At 42.8% G+C, this 24,981-nt stretch overlaps 1 protein-coding gene across 8 annotated transcripts in view; it reads left to right on the forward strand.

The window, feature by feature from the left end:
- The first annotated feature begins 17,909 nt into the window (after positions 1 to 17,909).
- The window catches only part of DOK5 (docking protein 5), a 65,306-nt gene continuing 58,234 nt past the window's right edge, over positions 17,910 to 24,981 (forward strand). For 2 of the 8 annotated variants that reach the window (XR_013930839.1, XM_080405247.1), the window contains exon 1: positions 18,074 to 18,988. Coding sequence is in view for 5 of the 8 variants with exons in the window: in XM_080405247.1 (XP_080261373.1) it covers positions 18,923 to 18,988 (66 nt within the window). In the remaining 3 variants the exon portion in view is untranslated. Of the gene's footprint in view, positions 18,020 to 18,073; positions 18,989 to 19,053; positions 20,007 to 24,981 lie in introns of those variants that run through there. The other 6 variants (XM_080405252.1, XM_080405248.1, XM_080405249.1 and 3 more) reach the window with 6 other exon arrangements.

Below are 24,981 nucleotides of genomic sequence, written 5' to 3' on the forward strand. Positions count from 1 at the left end.
TACAGTTTTCCCAGAGCACAAAAAGCAAATACAGATGCCTCCTGAAACCCGTCATCGCTGCACGAAGCGATGCTGCGAGGCTGCAGCTGCAGCGGGGTGTGCTTCACGGAGGATTCAGTTCAATGGCCAAACAAAAGCTTAACACGCTGTCTGCGAGGAAAGCCAGCAAACCAGGGATTAGAGAGACTAAGTGGGCCTTGTGCACAAGTCCGTGAATGTCAAAGTGCTCTAAATTAATCGCATTAAATCTTTATAAATGGGCATTTTTTCCAGAAAAGTTAATGAAATTAAATAGATTTAGGTGATGTCTCATGGGATTCAAGAATGTCAGACTCTACTAATGAGAAAATATCTTGGTTTACATTTCTGATTTTTACAGAAGCATGTGAGTAAACTTGATCAAGTTTTAACTGGAAAATCCCACTGGCTAAGCTTTCAACTTAAGTCACTCTTAATGCAGCCTGGGAAGGGAATGCATGAGCTAAAAGGAAGGATATGTGGGTGTTGCTCTTTAGGTGATATTAAGTAAAACTCTAAAACCAGAGGAAAAAGTAATCCAGCAGATAACATGTGGGGGTGTGTGGTTATGCAGTCATGCTGAAAATAATCATCAAATTCAGTACAGTCATTTCAGCTAGAGTTATAAATACTAGGATCAAATTTCCTTCCTCTTTATTCCAGAAATTACTTGTAGAGAGCAGAAGTGAACTATTATTATTTTTCTAAATGCTGTTGTGCTTCCTTTCATTGAGGAGGTCTTGGACAGAAGAGTGGCTGCACACAGAGTACTGGTGGGCGCCAGGCAGCCTGGTAGGCTTATTGAGGCCACCAACATTTCCATTGGGTAGAAAAAGTTTCTTGGCAGAAAAGAAAGATGTAGGGAAATGTCTGCATTAAACATCCCAAAGACTTTGTCCTTCAGCTCTTTGAGCAAGTTCCCAGCCACCTCCTTCACCCATGATTTCTTCAGAAGCTCGGAGTGGAGCTTCAGCGTGCTCTGCCGAGTGCCTTTGAGTTTGCCTGCTCAGTGTCCCTTGCCAGAGTTTCATCCACTGAGTGTGATCAACAGTTTGGCCAAGAGGATTTTCTGATCGATACCTTGTTGCTTCTTCTGTGGGTTGGCTGGGTTTGGTTGTGGTGGGATTTTTTGTTTGCTTTTTTTTTTTTGTTTGTTTGTTTTGGTTTGGTTTTGGTTTTTTGTTTTGGTTTTTGTTTTCCTCAGATCAATTTACTACAGGTAAACTGGGCTCTGTTTCCTCTTAACCCCACCTTCAGTTGTTCCAAGCAGCATAGAATGAGACTCAAATTCAGATATGAAACTATTTCCACTCCATTACTTCTTTGCTAAATTGCCTGTGGTTTAAATGCAGAAATTGCAGTGGGCCAAATGCTGTTCCACAGTAACTTTTCTCATCTTGTAAAGCAACCGAGCAGAGTTTGATACAGTTTCCCTGTTGTTAATCACCATAATGGTAAACAAAACCTAATGTTATGAATGCATTAAAAATAAATGAAAAACAGCATTGCAAAGTGAAGTGGCGGGTAGATGCATTTGCTCATTATATACTAAATAACCCAAGCAGTTAAGGCCTTTGCTGGTTAATTGCTTTGCTTTCTCTTTTAGAACAGAAGTCATATTTGAATATAAATTGGGGTGCCATGTTTATCATGTACCATTTTTTTATGACTAATTAACTTTCTTTTGCATTTAAACTACTCAAGCCAATTGAACTTCAGACTCACAAGAACCATACTCTCCATTTGGGAACACATTTAAAATTCCAGCAAGGGATTGCAGACAGTCTGAAATTCATTATTGGCTGTTACACCAATACTTCAGATCACTGGAAGAACAAAGTGGTACTGCAAAGATTATTTGTTGTGCAATCACTTTCAGAGCTCTTTGCTATTTGCAGAGCAACCTAATGAAATATGGACATGTTTATGCAAGATTGTTCATAGGAGATCATTTCAAGCACTCTAGTTAAATCTTTCTATTTGGTACATTAATTGGTCTTTTACAACAACAGTGGGAGTTGTAAACGAATTCAAGATTCATTTTCAGATCGGAGGGATTTATTTTTTTCTTCCCCCCTCCCCCTGTAAATATCCACGAAGGTAAGTTGAATTACTGCAGATGGTTTAGCCTGGGGGAAAGTATGTATTTTTAACAAATTGTAATTGCAAAACACATTTCCATGACAGACAGCTCTTGCACCATTGAACTATTGAACATGCTTTCTTATTTTATTTAATATTTTGGTAACTATCTTTTGCAGCTATAAATGCGTAATGTTGAAAATCCTTTCAAATATGATAATAGCAAATGCTCTTCCGCACGTGACGCCTGAGTTTTGTCACTCATGAGTTTTATTAACCGAATGGGAGGCTTATGCAGAAGGAGGGTGTCTATCTCCAGCAGTGCTGGTGTTTGGGGAGAGGCAGTGTCATCTGGGGGTCTGCGACTGATCTGGCACGGGTTCCTTTTATTCTTGAGCAAATCAATCTCTCTGTTCCAGGTGACTACCTGATAAATAATATGGAAAGCTAAGGCGCCTTGGCTGTGTTGTGTATTTGCACTTACTTAAACCCCAGAATACAGCCCAGCATAGCAAGTTCTGAATTGGCCTGCCAATTTTATTTTTTCCTGGCTTTCCTTGGGAAATGGGGGACATGAGGGGAAAAGCAAACTTCTTCTATTCAATCTAGTTCAGTGCTAGCTAAATTCCAAGGTAATTCATGGCAGATATTTCCAGAGAATCTGCATCCTTACGCAGGACTCGCCAACCTGTCTCGGTGTGCAGATGTTATGGTGACTGCATGCCAACTTACTGAAATGTTTTCTCTCTCAGACTGGGTTACTAAGACAACAGCTCCACTCGATTCTTTAAAGCAAATCCATTATCTGAATGAACATAACAAGTCCTTCTGCCACTCCTTGCATTTCTCCAGTCATTTTCCGCTCTCACATTGCCTCAGGGTAGTTGCAGGGTGCTGACTTGTTAATTATACGGTCTCTCTATTCTCTGAAACTCCTAAGACTCTGATGGCAGATGCTGCTGTACTAGTTCTTCTTTAGAACTGGTGTAGGGCAACTGCATGGTGATCAGCTTTGGCCCAAAAGGCAAGTGCTAGGTTTCTGGTACATGTTCATCAAAAGGATGCGGCAGCATGGTGTGGTTTCAAACCACTGTGATTCAATTCACACCAGTCCTTGTAACGTGCACTGGCCTGGGAATCAAACAGTGGCATGAGAAGAAATGGATTTGGCTTGAAAAGAATTTCTTTGTGTCCTAAAGGAAAAGAAACCCAAACGTTAATGGTCCTTAAGTAATCTAGGAATGTAGTTACTGCAATGTCGTCAGTGGTCTGTGTGAGGTATTAGTGGCATGGCATAGATAGATGTAAAATTCGCACTTCCAACATTTGTAAGACTGAGCAGTGAAATAATTTTGTTGTCTTTATTCCTTAATTTGAGGCACTTTTTTTTTTAAAGAGCTGAACGTTAGCTTCCTAGAGATTTGGGTATTGCTATAAATTTTGCGTTGACAGTGCACCAGTATAATGAAGATGGTTGGCAGGAGAAAATCTGAAGACGGGGAGAGAGGTTAGATGAAGAAAACATCCTAATCACATAAATCATTACTCCAGGGCAAAATGTAATGAGCGTTTTTTAAAACATGAGCTGTCTGCACTGTGACATCCATTTAACACCGTACCATCATGCCACACCAATAATTTGTTAACTTTAATGAAATCCTCCTCCCCTTCCACGTCACCCATGCTTTTGATTAGTCTGAAGATATCACAACAATACTCAGTATTGATTTCCCTATAAAGACAGATTCTTGGTGCCCACGGATAAATGTGGGAGCAAGTGACACTTGTGACCGTGTGGATTTCAAATTAATGGGCTACTCTGGTATGACTAAAAGAAATGATAGGTACCTTGTGGTATTAATCATTTTGTGACAGTCCATCCTAATTGCACCTTTTTTAAACCACTATAGAAAATCCAGCTTTCAGGGTTAAATCATCCTGTTGCATATCATCCATCCTCAGTGACATCCATGTCTTCAGTAAAAAATGTGGAATAAAAATGGTGCAGAAGAAGAGGTGCAAGACTGAGGAATTTTTAGGTTTCATATCACCTTTGACTTCTGAGCAGACATAAACAAGCTCCCATACAGAACGTGGCGATAGAAATTTCTTTGCAGTCATAAGTGAAAATCTGGAGCAAAACTAAAGAGACATTTTTCAAAACTAAAGAAACATTTTTATTCAGTAATGACCTCGTTTGAAAGAATGATTGCAAGAGAAGGATCTGTCTGAGAGGCCATATTTATCCACTTGATGCATATGTGTGTTTACTTACATTTACATAGGGAAAATAGTCTGACACGTTCCTCTTTTACTTCCCCATAGGGGAAGTGCAAATATCCATTTAGCTAAATAAAATATGGCTGTCTTTGTGATTGCTAACATCTTTTCCTCCTGATCTTTCATTTATAGTGCACTTTTCACTACCAAGATGTTGATCACTAGAATCTTGTTAATTCCCCTGTGGGGAATGGGGCTTTTACTGACTTGCAGCCTTATCAGCAAGGAGACAAATGAAGCTCTTTGTCTTATTGTTTTCTCTTTTATTCAACAAATTACAGGTTTGATGCAAATCCCATTAAACTCCCAGTGTGTGCAGGATCATTTTTCTATTGCAAAGCTGCTCTACTTTTTCCTTCTGTTAGCTGTGAGGAAGAGGTGAGAGCCTCCACCAGCTGTTGTCTGGGCTTGGTGTCATGCTCCTAATGCTCCTTTATCCGCTAGCCAACGTCATTTGCAGAACTCATAATGCCAACATAGTGAAGTCGTACTAAAAAGTGGCTTAACATTTTGCCTGCATTTCAGTCCCTGTAAACTGGAGAAAAAAACCCCAACAAACACCTAAACCCCACAGCCCAAAGTACCCAGCAATTTGCTTATGTGGCAGAGGTATTATGGGGCTTCACAGAATGGTGCAAAGGATAAGATAATTACTGTGCAGACATACAGACGCATGTATACAGGCATGCATTTCTCAGTACGAATGGTGCTTTTAACTGTCTTGTACTCTTTATCTGGCAATGATCCTTGCAAGCTGTTTCTTGTAGTCAAACATGCTCTGAAGCATAAAAGAGGCATGTTTCCCTCATGAGATCTTGCCACCGGGACCTCACAGCGTGCTGGAGGAAGGAGGTGCATGTTCTTTTTTTCCCCTGTGCAAACTCTGAATCACCAAGAAGCTTGTTTGCACTGGGGCTTTGTGGTGGCAGGTCCCATATGTTGCCTCTCTTTCTGGCTCTTGCTTTCAAACGAGGTGCTGCGCTGAAACCAGAAGAGGCTTTTTCAGATGACAAAAGGGCAACACCATTTCTGCTGGGATTTGTCCCAGTTTTAGCATGGTGAGGTCGGGATAATAACTGATTCCGCAGCTTAATGATAAAAAGGATAATGCTGTTAGGGTGACTGTTTAAAGGAAAGGTAGTGGGCTTTATCTATCAAGAAGTTTAACCACAGACAGTTCAACTCCTGCAAATCCTCTTACCTCTGGAATACTAGAGATGGTGATGGGTCTTCTCACAGTCCTTCCTAATCCCATCTGTCCTGGTTTCAGCTGGGATAGAGTTAATTTTCTTCTTAGTAGCTGGTGCAGTGCTGCGTTTTGGATTTGGCATGAGAAAAATGTTGATAGATGGGACACTGATGTTTCTAGTTGCTGCTGCGTGGTGTTTATACTAAATCAAAGACTTTTTGGTTGCAGACTTGTGCCCCCCTGGACTGGGTGGCTGTAGGGGGAACGCGGAGCTGGGGGGCGGCACTTCTGCCTGCTGCTACAGCCTGTCGGTGGGAAACCGATAAAGTCAAGTCTCCTTACGTGGTGGCTGCCGATCTGCTGCTGCCACAGGCTGAGTCAGTCTCATTAGCACACCACTTCATTAAGTTTTTCCTTTAATTGCTTCATTGGGTTAAGCATCAGTAAGCATCTAAGGATATTTTTCTATTCAGCAACAGAGAAAGGAGGAGATGTACAATACGTGATGTTTTTCATGGGTTGTCAGCGAGAGATGGGAACATTTCTGCTTTCACATACCAGACTCTGGTTTCTTTCCTCCTATTTATTATTAAAAGAGCAAACATCAATCAATGGCGTAACAATGAATGAGAGCTACAGGGAATGGACGTGAAGAACAAACATGATTTTTTTGACTTTTTTTTTTTTGTTGTTTTAATTCTTAACTTTACCGAAGACCATGAAGTTTAATCAGATCCATTGAAACTGCAGTGGCTACATCTTCCAAAATACTGCTTTTTTTTTAATATTAAAAAAAAAAAAGAATTAGTCTTTGACTGATTCTAAAATTCTTGTCATTGAAAGACTTAGGAGCTGTAAGCAGTAGTGTAATATTTGCTCTTATCTGTCTGTCACATACATACTCACTTACTCTCAGTTAATTTGTCGCATATTTTGTAATTACCATTAACCATATGAAATCTTCTCTAAATGAAATGCATTGCCGACATGGTCATTTGCAGTTATTCAGTTTCAATTAACCAGATCTTTTTAATAAACCTGAAACCCTCTTTTAATCTTATCTGTAATTTCAGGAACTGCCTTCTAACTTCATCATACTGGATTCTGGGTTCTAGTTCATTAGTTTTGAGCAATCTTTTTGCCAAATATCATTAGAAATATTGTAAAGTTCCCATAGGTTGTTTTAATTTATATTTTTTATGTGTTAAATGACATTTTTTAACTATTACTTTATCTTCACCCCTCTTTCCTATATTTATCAGTAAAAATATTTCCCAAGTCAATTCATTCTTTACACTAGGTTACAAGGCACTATTTAGTTTCCACATGTGTGCACACACACAAGTTATAGCGTGACATTCTTGCCTGGAAAATGGGTTTGTTGGTCAAAGAGCTTTTTACTCATAGTATGGCTGTTCACATGAGCTGCCTTTGGGAAATGAAAGGCAGCAGGTTTCCTTGACTTTATCAGTTTCTGTTATCTGTACGCGAGACTGTTGCAGTGGCTTTTCACCATCCTGAGCAGGTAAAAATTGCTGTCCTTGTAGCTGAGGTTGCAGACAGTATTGCCCCTGTCCTGCCTCTCTGTTCATATGACAGAGGAGGCAGAGAAGGGGATGGATGCCTGGACCCTGCCAGCCCCAGTGAGAGACAGATACTCTCAAAGCAGCATTTCTTTTTTTCTGTCCTGAACCATGTCTCTTTTCTGCTCGTTGCCCAGTTATCAAGCTGGTTGCACTGATGGTTTGTTCTGGTTTGGGCTGTGAAGTGAGGCAAGTCTGGGTAGGGGCTACCTCCCAGCGCCTGCACTGGGGGAGAGGAGCTGGGTGTTTGACTCACAGCATCCTCAGGAATGGCTCTCTGTGCTCCTGGCTCTTTCAAAATAACTTATTCCTGATAAACTTTCTCAAAGACTAATTATATTTTGTTTAATGCAATTTTTTTAACATAGGTGCAGTTTGCATGCAACTGTATGGTTTGTGCCTCCTTGAAGATCAGGCTGCATTTTATGCTGGCTCAGTTATTAAAGGCTAAAAAAGCGCACACCGTTTAGTGCTGCGCCTTTCAGTTCTGAAGTACAGTTGTTTATATTTTGTAACATTTGGGAAGTCTTTCACGGGCAGATAAGGTAACATCAAAGTCTTAATAGTTTATTTTACAAGGATATTTTTGAGTCTTTCTAATCTTCTTGCATGATTGCTTATCTTCTCCACTCAACTTGTTGAATGAAAGGATAATCTTCCTTTTGGATTAGTTTTGGAATTTTAGACCAAAAAGTCCACAGTGGTTTATATATGAGAGTATTTTATTGTTGCTCATGGTGCCTCTGTTTGAAGTTCAGTGTTACAAAGTACACACTAGATCAGTTTTTCATTTTGCTTAGCTGATAGCATTAACTGAAAGTCCTTAAAAAGAGTCAGTAAGTGAAACTAACATAAATATATATAATAATTTTTCTGCCTTTCTTCTAGAAATCAAGGTACAAGCAAAAAATGCTCAGAACCTACAGTGAATCAGTTGCAAAATTTTCTGGGATGATTGAGGTTGTCTGGGCTGAGACATCCATTAAGAAATGTGCAGAACTGTGTGAAAACCTAAATCAAACCTCCAGTCATACATGCTCAGACTATGGTAAATAAAAGATGGTTCGAACCATGCTGTTATTCAGGGTCATGTTTTTTATTACCCTGAAATTAAAATGCCTAGAAATGTATTTGACAAAAGAAACTAGTGATATTATACAAGGGGCTGCGGCTTTAAAAACCTTCACATTTTCACATGTGCAAGCCAGTCTTGAGAGGTGGCAACAATATCTGAACATATCTAAAATGCCTTTACAGGTTCCACTAGATATATATTTTATTCTATCAGTGTTTTCAAGGAACTGTTAACAATGCAGCATAATCAAGTTCCTTAATTTAAGATGGATACATACAGAAAAAAACAGCTCATGGGGAAAAGTCACTGAAGAATTCTATTCAACAAACTCACTAATTGCTTACAATTTCCAAGCTAGAAATCTCACAACTAGACCTTTAAAACTACTAATTGTAGGTATGTTTTGCTTATGAAAATAACCAATTGGCAAGCACATTTATAAAGACAATATGTGCAATTAGATTTGCAATTATGCATTTTGTTTATTGGCAAACATTCCTTCTCCAGTTTGAAACAAAGAAGAAAATGCAATGAGTAGCTTTCAGATGACACTAAATGTTACATGTAAATGTGTTTTAGCAAATCTACCCCAAGCAAGTCTAATAGAAACTGCTGATTTTCATAAAGGGAAATAACATTTGGTTAAAGTTTAATGTTAAGGAAATGAACTGTCACAAAGTATAAGGCTTGAACAGACTGAGAAGGGATGACAGCAATGCCAGTTTCAGACCCAAATGCTGCTCAAGTGCCATGGTAACACTCATGCATTATTTATTTCCATGACTAAATATAAGCATTACTTTTGCTATCCCAAACTGAACCACAGCTGGGAATTAAAGTTTTCTCTCGGTAAAACTCATCAGTCTTACTTGATCTATCAATCTTACCAGGCAGGCTTTTCAATTAGCCAGGCAGCCATTTGATCCACTTGCACCAGCACAGCTGTGGTGGGGGGTGCAAAGAGCCCCCAGGGGCTTGCACCACCCACCACCCCATCCAGCTGCTACGGGAGAGAAAGGGCCCGTATTTTCATGATGACGAGTGCACTATTGGCCCTATGCGTGGGTGCAGCATGTTCAGAAGAGAAGGAACAAGCTGCCAGGAAAATGTTTTAGTTGGTGATACCTGTCCAGGTCTAAGGGATGGTGCTGCAGAGAAACTGGCAGAAAATGTGCTGATGGCCAAGCGCGTAGCCCTGACAGCCTGCAGGGCAGCAATGCTGCCCCCTCCTTCTGTATTAAAGTTTTGGATCTCAGGTCAACTTCTGCAGTAAAAGATTAATTGCAGGCTGTTACTTGACATCCCAAGTTGGCAGCATGTGTTCGGGCTGGAGACGGGAGGAAAGCTCCCAGGACAGAAGATAAAGACCGACATGTCCACTAGTGTGAACTGGCATGGTTCAGCTGCAGGGAATGAAATTCTGCCAGTTTAGATTTACTAAGACTCCAACCAAAAGCTCATAATAAAGTTACAATGAGCAGACACCAGTTTCTCCAGAAAAAAACCTCAAAACGAGTGTTGTTGAGAGAGAGTGAAACAAAGGCCTCAGACTTGCTCATCTGTCATTCAAGGAATGAGGCCTTGTGACAGCCATCGCCTGGGCACATGGCAAACGTTACTACATGAGTAAGGCCATTAATTTATCGTGTCACTATGGAACAGCTTTAGATTGGGTTCACAGTTGAGGCTCTTGATGAGTCAGGGCTGTAGCAGTTTAGTGCTCGTGGTCCAAAATTACCAAGAAATTTGCAGGAGAGAAACAAATCCTTCCCTCTCTCTAACCCGAGGGACGGACAGGCTCCCTGGGGGAACACGGACAGGGCGCAGGAGCGTGGCACCCCTGTTAAGGACGATGCAGCTTCCCAGCCAGGCGTGAGATTTTGCTGCTGCCAGGAGCCCTGGAGGTGTCTCTGGAGCAGGTTTGCTCCTTGCCCTGTTGATTGCACCTTATGGCCCTGCCTAAAACCTCCCAAGTCTATAGGTGAATTGGAAAATACTGAATCCTCCTCCTGTACGTTGCAAAAGCTTCTTCAAAATGTAATAAACAGGCTCTTGGAGGACCCTGTCAGAGGTAGGCATCCAAACCCCACTGAAAATTCATTAAGAGTTGGGCTTCCCTAAGCTCTTCTGGAAAGCCCAATGCACACAAGTGATTTCTGAAGCATGAAATCGATGCTCAATTCTGCGATAGTGCCAAGAGCAGAGTACACTGCCAACTTCTCACTCCTGCTTCAAGCTCTGGCACTCAAAAGGGACAGGTAATAGTTACAGCAAGGCTAGTTACAATTTAAAAATTACTTTTCCTGCCATTCTTTTGGCCACAGTTTGTTATGGAAGAGAAGACTCTTTGAACTTGAGCATTCAAGGAGTCACCCTTAATGACCACAATTTGAATTTCAATACGCAAAGACAGATGGCAAGTTTAGTTTGTTCATAAATTGTACATGGAATCCTTCTATCTAATTTCCTGTTGTTTCCCAAAATGTATGGAAAAGGATCACAAGTAATTACCAGGACGACTGGTCATTAGCTGAGGCACAAAGTGGCCAAGAACTGCATGCACCCGAACTACCCGTGCTATGGGGCAATCCTTGGTTAGTCTTTCAAAGAAAAAACCAGTATTGCCTATTTTTGGGAAAATTAATTGTGGTTTGGATTTGTGCACGTGTCAAAGAACGATCAAAACTAAAAAAAAGCGCAAAGAGTACAAAAGGCTTCAGCCTTCTGATGTATATTTTGCAAAGAACTGGGCTGGATGCAGCCTGGGCTACTGTGCGCCACCCTCTTGCCATGGAAGAGCTCTGTCCTGGCGGGTGGGAGCTGGAAGGGCTGGGAAGCGGCACGTCGGTGTGCTTCAGAGGGTGATCCCAGTTACCTTAAGAGTCACCCATAAGAGTCCTGTATACAAAGATATACACATTTTTAATACAATGATGGAAGTTTCAGCAAATTGTTTGTTATGGGTTACGGAGTACATGGGTTGTGCAGGAATTCCTCAGCACGCTACATTTTATAACTTATAACCTTTTAGCTTAGTGCTTTTTACCACCCAAGTTCATGTATTGTTAGTACTGACGTAACATTTTTAACGTGTTGTAAACTACTTATTGAAAGAATGTTAACATACAGTGAGATAGATGTGTCTGGCCACAAGTAACGACAAAGTTATATTTGAATTAATCTAACATTTGAATATCAGGAAGGAAACAAAAGCACTGCTGATAAGGCTTGTTAATGTTGGGCAATGCATGTTTTTCGAGTTGTCTTTGTTGGTTTTGTTTACGAATGAGTGCTCTCTGTACATTTATGCCTGTGCTTTCCTCCCCCTCTCTGCTCCTGCTAATCAATGTGTATATCCACCATTTAGGACAACTGATGAATCCCCAGAGCCAGCTGAGCCTTGGCAAGCAAAGTCACCTGTGTTAATGAATACTCATTTGAAATAATTTACATGAGAGATGCAATTTACAATATTTTCTGTGTAAATTGCATGAAAATCAAGGATAATTGGGTGTTAAGTCATTCTTCTTAGTTCCTCAGGGAAGTCGCTGCATGAGAAAGGTCTGTAAATTCCACCCAATATAGCCAGATGTTCAATTTACAGCAGCTTTGTTAGAAAACTTGTTAAACTTTAGGTTACAGTAAACAAATATTTTTATTGATACATTCTACAGTCGAAACCCCTGACTTTTTGCATTGCTTTTGAGTGTCCTGACATAAAATGGAAATTAACCCTTTGGTAAACTTTTCCTGTTTTAGTCTGCACCTGTGCTGGAATTTGCTCCTCAATACTGAAAAATATTGAACAACAGCAATATTTACAGCCCTCGGGAGGTGTAAGCACGTGGAATGAATTTCTGACCATGACTGAGTTCTATTTCTGACCAAGACCCTGGGAAGTCTGAGAAATCATTTAGCCTTTGAGAATCCTTTCCCATTTGTATAGCAGGCTGGCTGGTGCAGTTTAGCAAGACTAGGAAGCACTGTGGCTGAACCCAGAGAAGTCCTCTTAAATCTTCAGTAAGGCTTTAACTGCATCGTCAGTGCAAATGCAATTAATAAATGGTGACACACAAAGTCAGGTCACAAGTGACAGTTTAAGGTCCCTGCAGTTTCTGGGCACTTAGCAGAAGTTTACAACATCTATATTCTACACAGCACCTTTTGGTACATGGTGTTACAGAGACACGCGAACAGTTCTGATCACTTCTTGAGCAGGGGACCTGTCACTTGCATTTTACCACTCTGAAAGTGTTCATAATATTTTTAGTTCAATACTGAAATACAAATTCCAGATTTGTTTGCATGCCATAAAAAGAATGACTCGCTGTCCTGGTGTCTGCCTTATTTGAATCAGTCTTTGTTTTATAATGGCTGTTTTGAATTTCCACCTTCTTGGGCTGCCTTTTCAAAAAAGTGACATGCAGGTTTTCACACATGAACCGAATGTTTCCAATTGCATGTGCAGGAGGCTGATTGATGCATTTTTTTGTCTCAGCTCTAGTTAAGGAGTGTCAGAAAGTACATCTTTTTACTTAGCTATCTCTTGTGATACTTTGGTGTGCAGGTACTGTGATTCAGTCGTCTTTCTTTCCTAGTAGTTTGTCTTGCTTCTAAGGGCTGATAACTTGCTTTAGCCTTCTAGTGCCTTAAAAAGCACAACTCGTCTTCCACCGTCTCCATCCAAAGGGATTCCTGTGTTGAGAGAATGACACGGAGAAGAAAATCCACTCTTTACACCTTCCCTGTTCAATAGCTCCAGGGTGCAGGATGTTGTGAGAGGTTTGGCTTTTCCCTACCTGCAGTTCATGCTGTGATGGAGAATGGTATTTGTTTTCATATTAATTCATTTTATGCAGGTGCCCAGTTCTAGTAAATGTTCGTGCAAATTTGCCCTTGCAACTGCATGATGAAATGTAAATCCAGCCCCCAAATCTACTGATTATATAAGGCAGCACTTGCATTGCACTTACTGCATTGTAAACTGGCACTATTTGGTATCTTTTCCCAATGTCATCTGCAAATACTATAATTAGAATATATACTTTCTTCTACCTCATTTAACAGCAACAAAAAATTTTCAGGTGTAAATTTTCAGTAGACATGCAGCAATAAATACTTAAATATACATTGAGTCAAGATAAGAATTCGCCTTGCAGATACATTGTTAACACAGACATCAAATTAGCTTGACATTGGCTCAGTAATGGGTGTTTAGGGCAAAACAATGGAAAATAAATTTCACTAGAATCAATCAGTATTGGAATATCTATAAATATATACATTGAAGTCTAATTTGGAAACAACTTGTTTAAAATTGTGATGTAATGTAAAGAAGTTTCTATTTGGATTTTCAAGTGAAACTTCTTTACATTTGGGTGTCAACTGAAACAGCTGATGTTTTTCTTGCAGTGTGATAATAATAAATTATTTATTTAAAAACACTGTAATAGCAGCCAGCATCATGTTACAGCACTGATGAGGCATACTGCAGTCTGAGTGCTAACAGTAACCCCAAACCCTCTTCCTAGACAACATTTCCAGAGACAGGTTTAGGTTCCTACAGAACGTTCTTCTCAAAAATTTCAGATACTGTTAATTATTGACCCTGGCTTCAATATTTCCCTGGGCACCGTTAATACTTTCCTCATCAAGTTCCTTTGTGAGCATACAACAGGCCAAACATCCATTTATGGTACTGTTTCTACATTTTTTTCTGCTAAATCTCACAGCTTGATGTAGGCAATTTAAGTCTTGAGATAACCTTTAGCAGGCTCGTCTTCACTGCTTGGACAATGCTGCCTTACCCCAGAAGATGCTGATTGTGCCAGCAGTGGTGGTAGTTCCTGTTTTGAAGCATCTTTTGGAGGAATTATTCAATGTGCTGTGGGGTTTAGCTGGGCCAGCCCCAGTGGCAACCACATATGCCATGCAGCGAAATCCACCTGCGTGAACAACACAGTTCAGTCCAAACGACAGATGAATGTGAACGGGTCTTTCATGTGCACATGGCGTAACCCCGATGCAGCCGTGGCTGAGGTCTGAGTCTTTGGCGCTGCTGTGCTGCCTACTCACGGCTCGATAAAAACTACGGTGGCATATTTTGGGACCTACTCTGGCATTAATGTTCGTGTGCTGGCTCAGATGGGAAATATCAAACAGACAGTCAGGGAGACTGCAATTGCACAGGCTATATTGCTCCGGCTCTGCCATAGCCAGATCAGAGCGAGCTGCCGGTCCCAGAGCTGTGCGTTGATACACTGCAGGCTCTAATAAATTACCTATAGGAAAAGGGAGGATGGATGGTGACCTTGTGACCCACCACTCAGTCCTGCTTAATCCCTCCAGCCGTGTTCTGCAGATGCAGGAAGGTCCCTTGATGTATGTCTTCAGGAGAGCGAGGATGAAAAAGTTGCTTAAATGCTTGTAACTGTCACAGAAATACAAAGCAAGCAGAATGGATGTTGGGTTTTTCAATAGTGAATGTTACCCTGGATTCCCTTTGCTTGCAGATTCAGTCAGCATATATTTATTTCTATCTTAACATTCACTGTGTTGACAGTAATTTTGTTAGGGACAAAATATTACAATCAGAACCAGAGTTTCCAGTAAAAGGATGCATTCCATTTGCAGCTTCCCCAGCCCCCATCTTCTCTGCCTTTCACCATCTTGGTCTACGCGAAGCGAAATTATTTGAATGAATCATGCAGAAGCAAGGTAATTTCAGTGCCTGATACTGCAATATTACTGTGCAAAATGACATGTTAGCCTGGTTAATAGATTATTTATTTTCATTAAATATTGATTATCAGTGGCTTATGCTGGCAGGCAGTTTCCTGTTTACTGTGCAAGTAGCTATATGCCTCCATTCTGTTATGGTAGGGTTTTTTTTTCAAGTTAACTGTTCAGTCTCATGAATTTTCATGTTTTGGCACTAACTGACATCTGCATAGCAATCCTGCCAATAAGTTATATGTGCATTTCAATAATGCATTTTTATACCTAATGTATTCAAAAACCCCTGGAGCGAATGAGGATGTTTTGTCCGAGAGCCCTGCCCTCACTTCACCAGGTAAGCTACCTCAGCAGGCTAGCCCTGATTTTACGAAGGTTTACCGAAATCCTGTGACCCAACACACCGCTCCTCTGCCTGAAGCCTGGCGGCGCTGGCCATTGCTGTCTTGCTGGCACATTAGGAACAAACACACAGAAGAAAATTAACAGCAGAGAAAAGTATCTGAGAAATCTTCATTCCTGCAGAATTCATTCACTCCGGATTGATTGGCACGATGATAAGGGTGCGGAATGGTGAATGGTGAAAGAAGAGAATTTCTGAGCAGTTTTGTGCTGTGCATCCAGTGTATGGTTTTGCATCAGCACCAGCTGTAGTTGTTGCCACAGTTGTAAGGCAACTACATACCAAGAGTTTTAAGACTATTCAAATCCCTGCATTGTGAAAGAAGTAAGTTCAGAATCAACCTCTTATTTTCTTCTTCCAAAATTAAATATGGCTGGCCTAACGTTCCAAGGCAGCACTACAAGTCTGGCTTTGCAAAAAGGAAAGTAAGGGATTTCAAGGCTTGCAGTAACATGGGTAAAACCCCACACCACTATTTAAAAGAATGACACTCTCTTATTTTTGCTCATTATCTGTTGCATTTCCTTGCAGCTAGAACTAGTCAAGATTCAGAATTTCCATTGCAAAAATCGGAATGAAATGTCAAAAATTTATCTCACACCAAAACAAAATTAGACATAGGAATACCAAAAAGCTTTCCGTGGAGATACTGTGTTTGAAATACTGCATTCCAGTGACCTCAAAGTACTTGATAAGGTCAGAACACTTTATTGTGATGTTATCGTTTCTAAACTCCTCTGAAAAGTCAAAACAAGAGTGGAAAAATGTTGGCATCTTGACCTTAGGGAGACAAAATGTTATGGGAGCTTTTCATAAAAAAATATTGATGAATGGTTTACATTTTGAGAAAGTAATTTCAGGGTGATCAAATGAGAAACTTTTTTTGTCAGGAAATGCTTGACTAGTACCAGCTCCATCTGTTCAAGGAAATAACTTCCACAGAAAATCCTGCTTCCTTAAAATGGCCTCTGCAGTTCTCTTGTTCTTTAACTTGGTAAATCTCGGAGATGTTTGTCAAATTCCGCCTGTAGACTGCGATGAAATAATATCATGGACATGGGGGATGACATGCTGCAAATATAATAAGGTGAATGTAACTTCTTTTTAAAATGTCAGGATGGCATTTTGAAAAAAAAGTGATACCTTCCTTTTCAGTTAAAATGCGTAGCAATGACTCCTGTTTGCAGAGCCCTAAAAGCAAACGAGCTCATTGTAGGACAATACACTGATAGTTATTATGAGATTAGAATATAACAATAATCCACTTAAATTATTGACAGCAGGCTAGTACTTCAAAGTGACCCTTGACTCTTATCTTCGGAAGGAATAATAGCAATAGCATTGTCATTAAAAGGGAAATAATTTGAATTTCAATGAGAGCTTATTAAAAAGGTTTTATACAGTTTGGAATACAAACAAACATGCGCAGCATTTCCTTCTAGGGAGTGCAAATGGTCAGCAGACCCCCAGGGAAATGAAAGGACTCCTGTCAAAACAATGAGAGCACACATTTGCATCGGTATTGAAAACCTGGTAAACAAGTTTTTTGCTAGGGATAGTGTTGGGTTGAAAACCTGAACAATGAGATTTTCTGGCACATTCTTGGAACGTATTGCACACATGGGAATTAAAATGTATTTTCTCTTTGAACCATAGCATGTGTAAGGGATTTATGTTGTTCAAAGTGAAAACGTAAGTGGATGCTAATATCCTAATTCATCAAAGAATAAGCACAGGCTTAAATCCACCTTTACTTAGCAAAGCTCTTAGGAATGTGTTTACCTGCAAGAATACGCTGGTGGCTAATGAAATCAGCAGTATGTGTTTACAGGGACTAGAAGGGATTAGAAGAAATGTCTAAACTTGTTGAAAAGACATCTAAAGTGGCTCTGTAATTTCTTTCCTGCTGCAAATGTCTTTGAAACCAAAATAAGCGCGCTCTGTTTTTTTTCCGGGTTTAGAACATACTTGATGCTTTCAGCATTAGTATTTTTATGGTGCTTGAGATTGTGAAATACGTTTCTGTGCTGAATGCACACTTCTATACAAGATGAAGCAGGCCGGGTGTCTTAACTTCTCTAGCTTTCGACCGGCAATGAAATCTAACGAATGGTACTGTGGAAGTGGTATTAACCAGGTTCTTGGGTCTGGACAATATATTTCACAAAAATACATTACTTGGCAATTTTGCAGTGAGGAACCGATACTTTGTAATATGCGACTTCTGTGTTGATTTAGGGTCATATTATCCTAGCGGGTGGACTTATCTGGGACTGTTCTTCTCATTTCTGGCGTATTTGGGTTGCATGGGTGTGGAAGTTTTTGTTGTTTCTAGCTGCGGCTGTTCTATTTTATGCATTCCGTGAAAAGGAGAGGGAAGTGTAAAATAATAAAGTAGTCTCTGAGGTAAGGACTGCAGACTTGTCTCCTTCATCCTTGAATTAGCCCTTCAGCTAGAGAGTCTTACACTCTATCTCTGTAATCCACTCCATCAATTAATATTTCGCAAAGCCTTGCAAAGCATAATCACCTCTTCAAGCAAGAATCGAAAGCACTACGCTGTTACCACAGCAAAGCAGCCACCATCATTTCTAGCTGCTCCTAGAAGAAAGGAGCTGCATGTTTAAATGAGAAAGGGGTCAGCTTTATCGTAGGTGAGTTTTGTAGTCATTAAACAACTAAATAAAATGGGGCATCACTTCCATGTCACCCTGCGCCGGGCACAGCAGCGAGCCGCGCTCCCTTTGCTCCTTGGTGAGCCTCTGCTCTGCCTTCCTCCTCGCTGCCCCCTGACCCATCGTGATTTCCATGGCACGGGAATTCTCGAAGTCATCTATGTGGCTGACCTCCTCAGGCTGCCTATATTTTTAATGCTATTAAAAGATGTTCTGAAGACACGACCGGTCCCTCTTTCAGGACGCAGTATTTATAGCGCACCACTAACAGGTAACCCATGGGGAGCCCCCGGAGCCCCCTCTCCCGGGCTCGCTGGTGCACTTGGCCCTATCTGCTGGCACTTGGAGGAGGGCTCGGGAGATGCAGAAGGCAACCCCGGGGCCGGGGCCGGCCCGACTCTGCCCTCCCCGCCCCCGCACATTGCCTAGCAAACGCAGCACAGCCGGGGTGCCCGCACCGCACCGCTCCGCACCGGCTGGGGTTGCGGCCAGGGGGCTGGGGCCGTGCCACCCGCAGGCCGGCGGGCGCCTGAAGGGCGTTCGGGAAAAGCCCCCTCCCCCGGGGGAAAGCCGGGTGGGGAGCGCACGGCCCGGGCACGGCGGTGCGGCCCCCAGGTGCCCCTCCCGCGGGCACGGCACGGGGGGCGCCCGGCAGCTCCGCGCTGCCGCAGGGGAGCGGAGCCCCCCCGGGGCGGGGGCCGGGGGGCTCGGAGGGAGGCGCGGGGCGGGCGCTGCCGGCGGCCCTTCCCCCGGGCCGGCCCGCCGCGGGGCCGGGGCGCTCCGCGGGGCGGTGCGGTGCGGAGCGGGGCGCGGCTGCGGCGGCTGCTGCGCGCCATGCGGGCTGCCTGAGCGGCGCCGGCCGCCGCCAACTTCGGGGGAAGGATGGCCTCCAATTTCAACGACATCGTGAAGCAGGGCTACGTGCGCATCCGGAGCCGGCGGCTGGGGGTGAGTGCTGGCCCCCTCCCGGGCTCGCCCGAGGGGCACCTGCCTTTGGGCTTTATATGTGTTGTTGTTGTGTGTTTTATTGTTGTTGTTTGTTTGCTTGGGTTGGTTTTTTGTTATTTCAGGTTTTTTTTTCTTCCACTCCTTTGTTTTCTTTTTGCCAACTGAGCTCAGTGGGTGTCTCCACAGGGGAGACACGAAACAAAAAAAATTGGGGGGAGGGGGAGAAGGATAAATGTACCTAAATGCGCATATATATATATGCATTATATGTGTGTGTGTGTAGAAAAATATTTTTTCTTCATCTCTCCCGCTGGGAGAGGGGGATGCTGCCTGCCCGGAGGGCTGGGCTGCCCCCCCCCGCCCGGCACTGCCCTTCCCGAGCCGGGCAGCCGCCGCCAACTTCGGGCCGGCGCGGCGGGGCTGCGCGGCGAGAGCGGGGCCGCGGCCGGGGGCCGGGCTGGCCGGGAGGGGGCCGGGGGTGCCCGCGGGGCCGGGGGTGCGGGCAGCGCTGGGGGCTGGGAGTGCGCTGTGGCTGCTGAAGTGCGGGGGTGCCCGGCAGCGGGCTGCTGCACGCCGGGGCTTGGAGGGTTACGTAGAACGGGTGAGGACCCTGCGGTGTCTGTAGGGCTTTTGAGTTCACCCGAGTGGCGCAAAAGGAAAACCCCCAAAGCCCCCTTTAGCTCCTTATTTAATTTTAAACTTGTTTTATGGCTGTTCTGCTGCTGCCACGGCGCGTTCCCCGTTGCAGGGGCAGGTACCAGCCGGCTGGGCTGTGCGCTCCCCACGCGTGGGCTGGTCCCGCCGTGCGTGGGCGGCCGCTGTCCCCTGCCCGGAGCCGCGGTGGGACCTGCGCGCCCCACGCCTGCTGCGCACCCCTGGGAGCCAGCCAGGCCTGGGAGGGAGGCTTTGTGTGCATGAAATGTTTTAATAGATATATCTGCCTCTCAGGACGGGAAAGGGACCACTTTCTTGGGTTTACTGAGAACTGATGGGTTGGCAATTCTGAATTGTCCGTAGCGTGAGTTTTATTACGGGGGATGCACGCAGTCATCTGAAAGCTTTTGCTGGCTCAGTAGAATTGTAGTTTCCTTCTCTTGTATCCGTCTTCAGTGGCTTCTCTGCAGTTTTGGTAACTTGCATCTCTCTGACTTATTTGGAAACTTGAAAGCATTTTAAAGTATTCCAGCAGGCTATTTTTCTCGTACCTGGACTTGCAGGCATAGTTCATTCTTTAAGAACTGCATGATTCTGTGACAGATGGAAATAACATTATGACAGAACTTGTAGTAAATTCGGCAGAATTAGTGTTTTGCAACTATCCTTTCATTGCCGAATGTATATTAGTATTCGGTTTGTTCCAGCATAAATGAAGGGTAAGATTAAACTTCAACACATCTTTCCGTACTGTAACAGTGAAACCCAATGGGCACGTAGATAAGGCGCAGTGAACTCTGAGAGAGGTGTGAATTCTGTTTGTGCCTGTGCCTTGCCTTTATTAAGGCTTTCCAAAACACTTTGAGAGGGTGGGGTGGGGTGAAAGAGTTCTATGCTTTCTCAGTAGACGTGCATTTTACAGCTGGATGCAAAAATACGGGGAGAAATGGAGTATGACAGTGAGGCCGTCGAAATGGAATAAATGTTAAATGTTTTCTTTGAAAAGATGGTTTCTTTATTTGGTTGTGCTCCTTCTGATCCCAAAGATTTATATCATTATCAATGGAAAGCGCTTTTGTGGAGAAGTCCAAGTAAAGTCCTAGAGAGTTCCCATGGTCTTAGATTTGTTAAAGTGTCTTCATTTGTTCGGATTTCATTGCCCTGAGGCGCCCTTGACTCTGGGTGTGCTGTCCCCACGGCTTTCCAGTGCTGTGGAGGACATCAGGAGGGATGGGAGTAACTGCTGTGGTCTGCCTGTCGCTGCTTTAGATCTGGTGACAGAGGCCTGTGCTGTGAGGGAGAGTTGACCTAATCAAATCTTGCTGCTCTGTTTGTTTGGAAAGAAGTAGTTTCATCAGGAGTAGTGCTTTTCTCTCCTTGTAGTTTTCAGTTAGAGTATTGGCCCACTGCTTAAGAACAGATGGTTGAAACCTGGCTGCAGATTTCTTCCTGTAACTTGTGTTTTCTGTAAGCTGCTTAAAAGCCCAGTGCCCTGATTGACAACACCTGAGCAGAAATGGATAATGATGATTAACCCGAGTTCTCTAAATGCAGGACAAGCTTGTGTTGCTTGCAGCAGCAGTGTAGCTGTTAGCACCCATTCCTTGCTGTGCAGCCCTAGCTAATGTGTCCTTTGTGCATTCCCCTCCTTGCTGCAGGTGTGTGGGTGCAGGGCTGGTGCTGAAGCTGGCTGAGCACCTGGGGCTGCCGCCTGGCTTTAGCAAAAGCTTGAATTCAGTCTTACTCAGTGGCTAATGTGAGCTTGGCTTCTTCAGGGGGGAAGGAACTATGCGCAAAGGGCTTGTTTTCTAGTAGCTGTGTTGGTGAGGGCTGTTGGACACTCAGGAGCTGGAGGTGGGAAGGCAAAAAACCCCCAAACTTTAGACCTTAAAATACTAACTTTCAAAGAACTTCCCCATACCGTGAAAACATGAGGAAGGCCAAGCCTACTCCAGCCCCTTGCAGGACTCCTGTTTAGTTCAGAGGGATTTCAATACTGTGTGTGTGGTGAGATGTAAGTGGGAGTTATTAAAATACATTCCAATATTATGGTGGCACAGCTGTAATCAGTGCATTGTCTTTTCAGGCTGAATTCAGCTCCTGGGTTTTTCTCTCTAATGCTATGGTAATTCCATCACCAAGGGAACTAGGAGCAGACCTTGTATCTACAGATTATCTCAAGACATGACTTTTCTGAATATCTGGGGTGCAGGTGCTACATTTGAAAAGCAAGGGGTGTGGAGAAGCAGCTTGCTGAGACCCAAACCTCTTTTAAAAGGAAAATGACAATTCTGATAGGCCCCACTTTGTAATTTCAAGACTGAATTTAGGCTAATTAGTTTTGTACCTGGACTGTTTTTGTGCACTTCAAATATGTAAATTTAATTTAATATTATTTAATAGAATAGTTTCCATAGCAACATTTGTATCGCATGTATCTTCTGCAGCGCCAAATATATTCAGGAGAAAGCGTGCTCTTCCTTATTTTCCCATCCTTATAGGGAAAAAAATAATTCCCTCAGCCAACGGTCTCTCTCTGTTATGTCATTAGCAGTAACACAGAGGAGGTTGTGTGCTAGAAAACTGCTGACGGTGTAAAAGCACAACCTTCCAGAGTTCCCTAAAACAAACCCCCCCCGCTTTACTGGGTGAGCAGTGCTTCCATCAGTGACCACTGCTGACCGCTGGACCTGTGTTTTGGGAAAGAAGATGTGCTGTTGCACCGAGTGCTTTTGCCTGCAGTCACCTTTCATCTGGTGAAGTGCTTTGTATCTACAAGTGAAACAAGGGAGTAATTTTACAGCCTCTGTACCTGAAAAGGCTTTTTTTGTGCTTATGATTTTCAACTAATGTCTTTTTCTGTGATACAGATGTGACCTTTCTGTGGGGGAAGATATTATGGAGATGTTTCCTTTCCTTAATGAAAAGGCTAGTTCTTGTGTTTTCATTTTAAGGATGGTCGGATGTGCACCGCTTGTGAACACGCTTGAGCTTTCATTTTAGGTTGGACTGGCTCAACGGAGTGTTCAAATAACAATTAGAAAACAGGAACAAATCTTTGAAATAGAGGGCCTTTGTGACACCGGTGAGCCTGAAGAGCTTTAAAAGGAAAGGGGCAACTGATGCTCTTCTGCGAGGTGCAGCCAGCCCACCTCTCCTGGTGGGGTCGGAGGCCCCCAGAGGTGCGTGTTGGTTGCAGTCTAACCCTTTTATTGAACTCCCTGCTGTTAAGGCTTAGCTTACCCTTCCTGCGTCCACATCTAAACTCAGGTTTGCTGGACACTGTATTTCAATTTGGGCGAGGCTTATGCAGCACAGAAGCTGCTCTAAGGATGTCTTCTGCTGCCGTTGTCAAGGTGTCGGCTGGAGTAAGTGCTGGAGGCTCAGAGTGGAGGCAGGTGATGTTCCTGAACCCTGTTCCTCAGGGTACAGGCAGCATTGGGAGCGCTGATGGTGTGGCACCAGGAGACAGCTGGCTGCCCTCCTGCATGCGGGGCTTGCAAGACTATGCTGTTCCCCTTGGAAGACCCCGTGGAGTTTGCAGGCATCTGGCCTGTCCCTGCCTCTTGATGTATGGGAGACTGCTGGAGCAAGATGCCATGGGGTTAGCTGTCAGCCCCCAGTTTCTGGTACGCCAGTAACACACTTGGCGTGTCTTGTTGCATTAAGTGATGAAGTACTGTTAGTGTCAGAGGGAAACAATCTCTTCGATGAACAGCAACTGCCTTGAGCTGTCTGCAGCTAAAAGTGAAATAGTGCTGATCACACAGAAGTGCCTCAAAGAACCAGCTGAGATGTGCTGGTGGTGAGCAGAGATGTCTCTATTAAGGAGCTGTACATATTCACAGCTATGCAGAGCCTTGTAGAGTCTGGTTTGGCTCTGCACGATACTTGATTGACTGGAAAACGTTGGCTTCCAAAAAACATTCTCTCTGGCTTCCTTGGAAACTAGGATCTTCTTCCCAGTAGAGGGTTTGGCTGTGGTGGCTTACGGGTTGCTGCTTTCCAGGAGGAGTAGAATACCTTTCTGAGCTTACCTTAAGATGATACAAATATGACTGTACTCTTTCACGCAACCTTTGTCTACTATGAACACATCTGGCTTGTGTGCAAGTGTTTCCATTGTATCCCCATTTCTTAGAGAGCATCACTTCAAAACTCATCGTTTTGAGCTTCATTGTGTGTACTGTGATGCTTGACCTGCTGCGATAGAAGGTGGATCAAAGCTCTGCTTATGCAATGTGAGGAGACTGTGTTACTGAACGATCTTCCAAGAAAAATCCAACAGCAAGAATGGACAGCATTTTTAAAAATTTAAGGCTTAAAAATAGATGTAGAGCCATCTACCATAGTTTGCGTTCTCATATGCTCTTCCCTTTTGTCACAAACTTCCCCACGCTGAAGCAATTTTTACCTGTCTTGCTAATAAAACCCCTAAAATGTCTTTTTTCTGGAATACTTTTGATACAGCACATCTCTGCTATAATCCAATATAAATCCAGGTTGAAACAAGGAATGAATTATGGTTAAAAAAATGGAATGTATAGTTGTTTGCATACTTATTTCTTTCATTATAAAGCAAAAATAATGTAACAGTTGTGATGCTTTCTGCTTCAGCAAACTTCTTGTCAATATTGAAACTATTCCTGTTTCCTGGATATTCATAACATGTTATTTCAGGTTGGCTGTCTATTAATTTCATGGTGAAGATGCAAGAATTCGAGCTCTAAAACAATTTTGACTCTCGCAGGCGTAGAAGTAGCCTTCCCAAGCTTAAATGCATGTTTTCACAAAGATTCAAAAAAACACAGAAGGTCGTATGTTATCTAAAAGCAGAATAGGAAATGCTGAAATGATTTGCATATGAAAATTAAGGTGACCTGTATTCTAGAAGAGGATGAAGTTTTTTCTTTTATAGAAGGCAGGTTTATTAAAATTAGAAAAGTGTAGGGCAGCATATGCTGCTGAATTAATATACATAGATTATTGCTTCTGCATGACAGAGGTACTTAAAATGAATAGTCCTGGCAAATTGCTGTTAGTTAGAAAAGACTTAGAAAGTGTTTATCTTTCTAGAACATATACTATTGCTAACTAGATAACTGGGATGTTTACAACCCAGGAAAACAATCTGAACACTAAAAATAATGTGTGGAGCTCTCAAAATTGGGTATTATTAACAGGCAGTCTGGTTTGTTTTATTATTGCCGTGATTTTATGAAGGCATTGCCTGCATGTGGAGATTTGCATCTGCTCCACAAGTTTGTATTACTATTGAATTATTACAGGCTATTAAAAACACTTATTTGGGAGGATCCGTTGACTTTAATGGATCTGTG

Source organism: Falco punctatus (assembly GCF_963210335.1).
Source record: "Falco punctatus genome assembly, chromosome: 10".
Classification (NCBI taxonomy): domain Eukaryota; kingdom Metazoa; phylum Chordata; class Aves; order Falconiformes; family Falconidae; genus Falco; species Falco punctatus.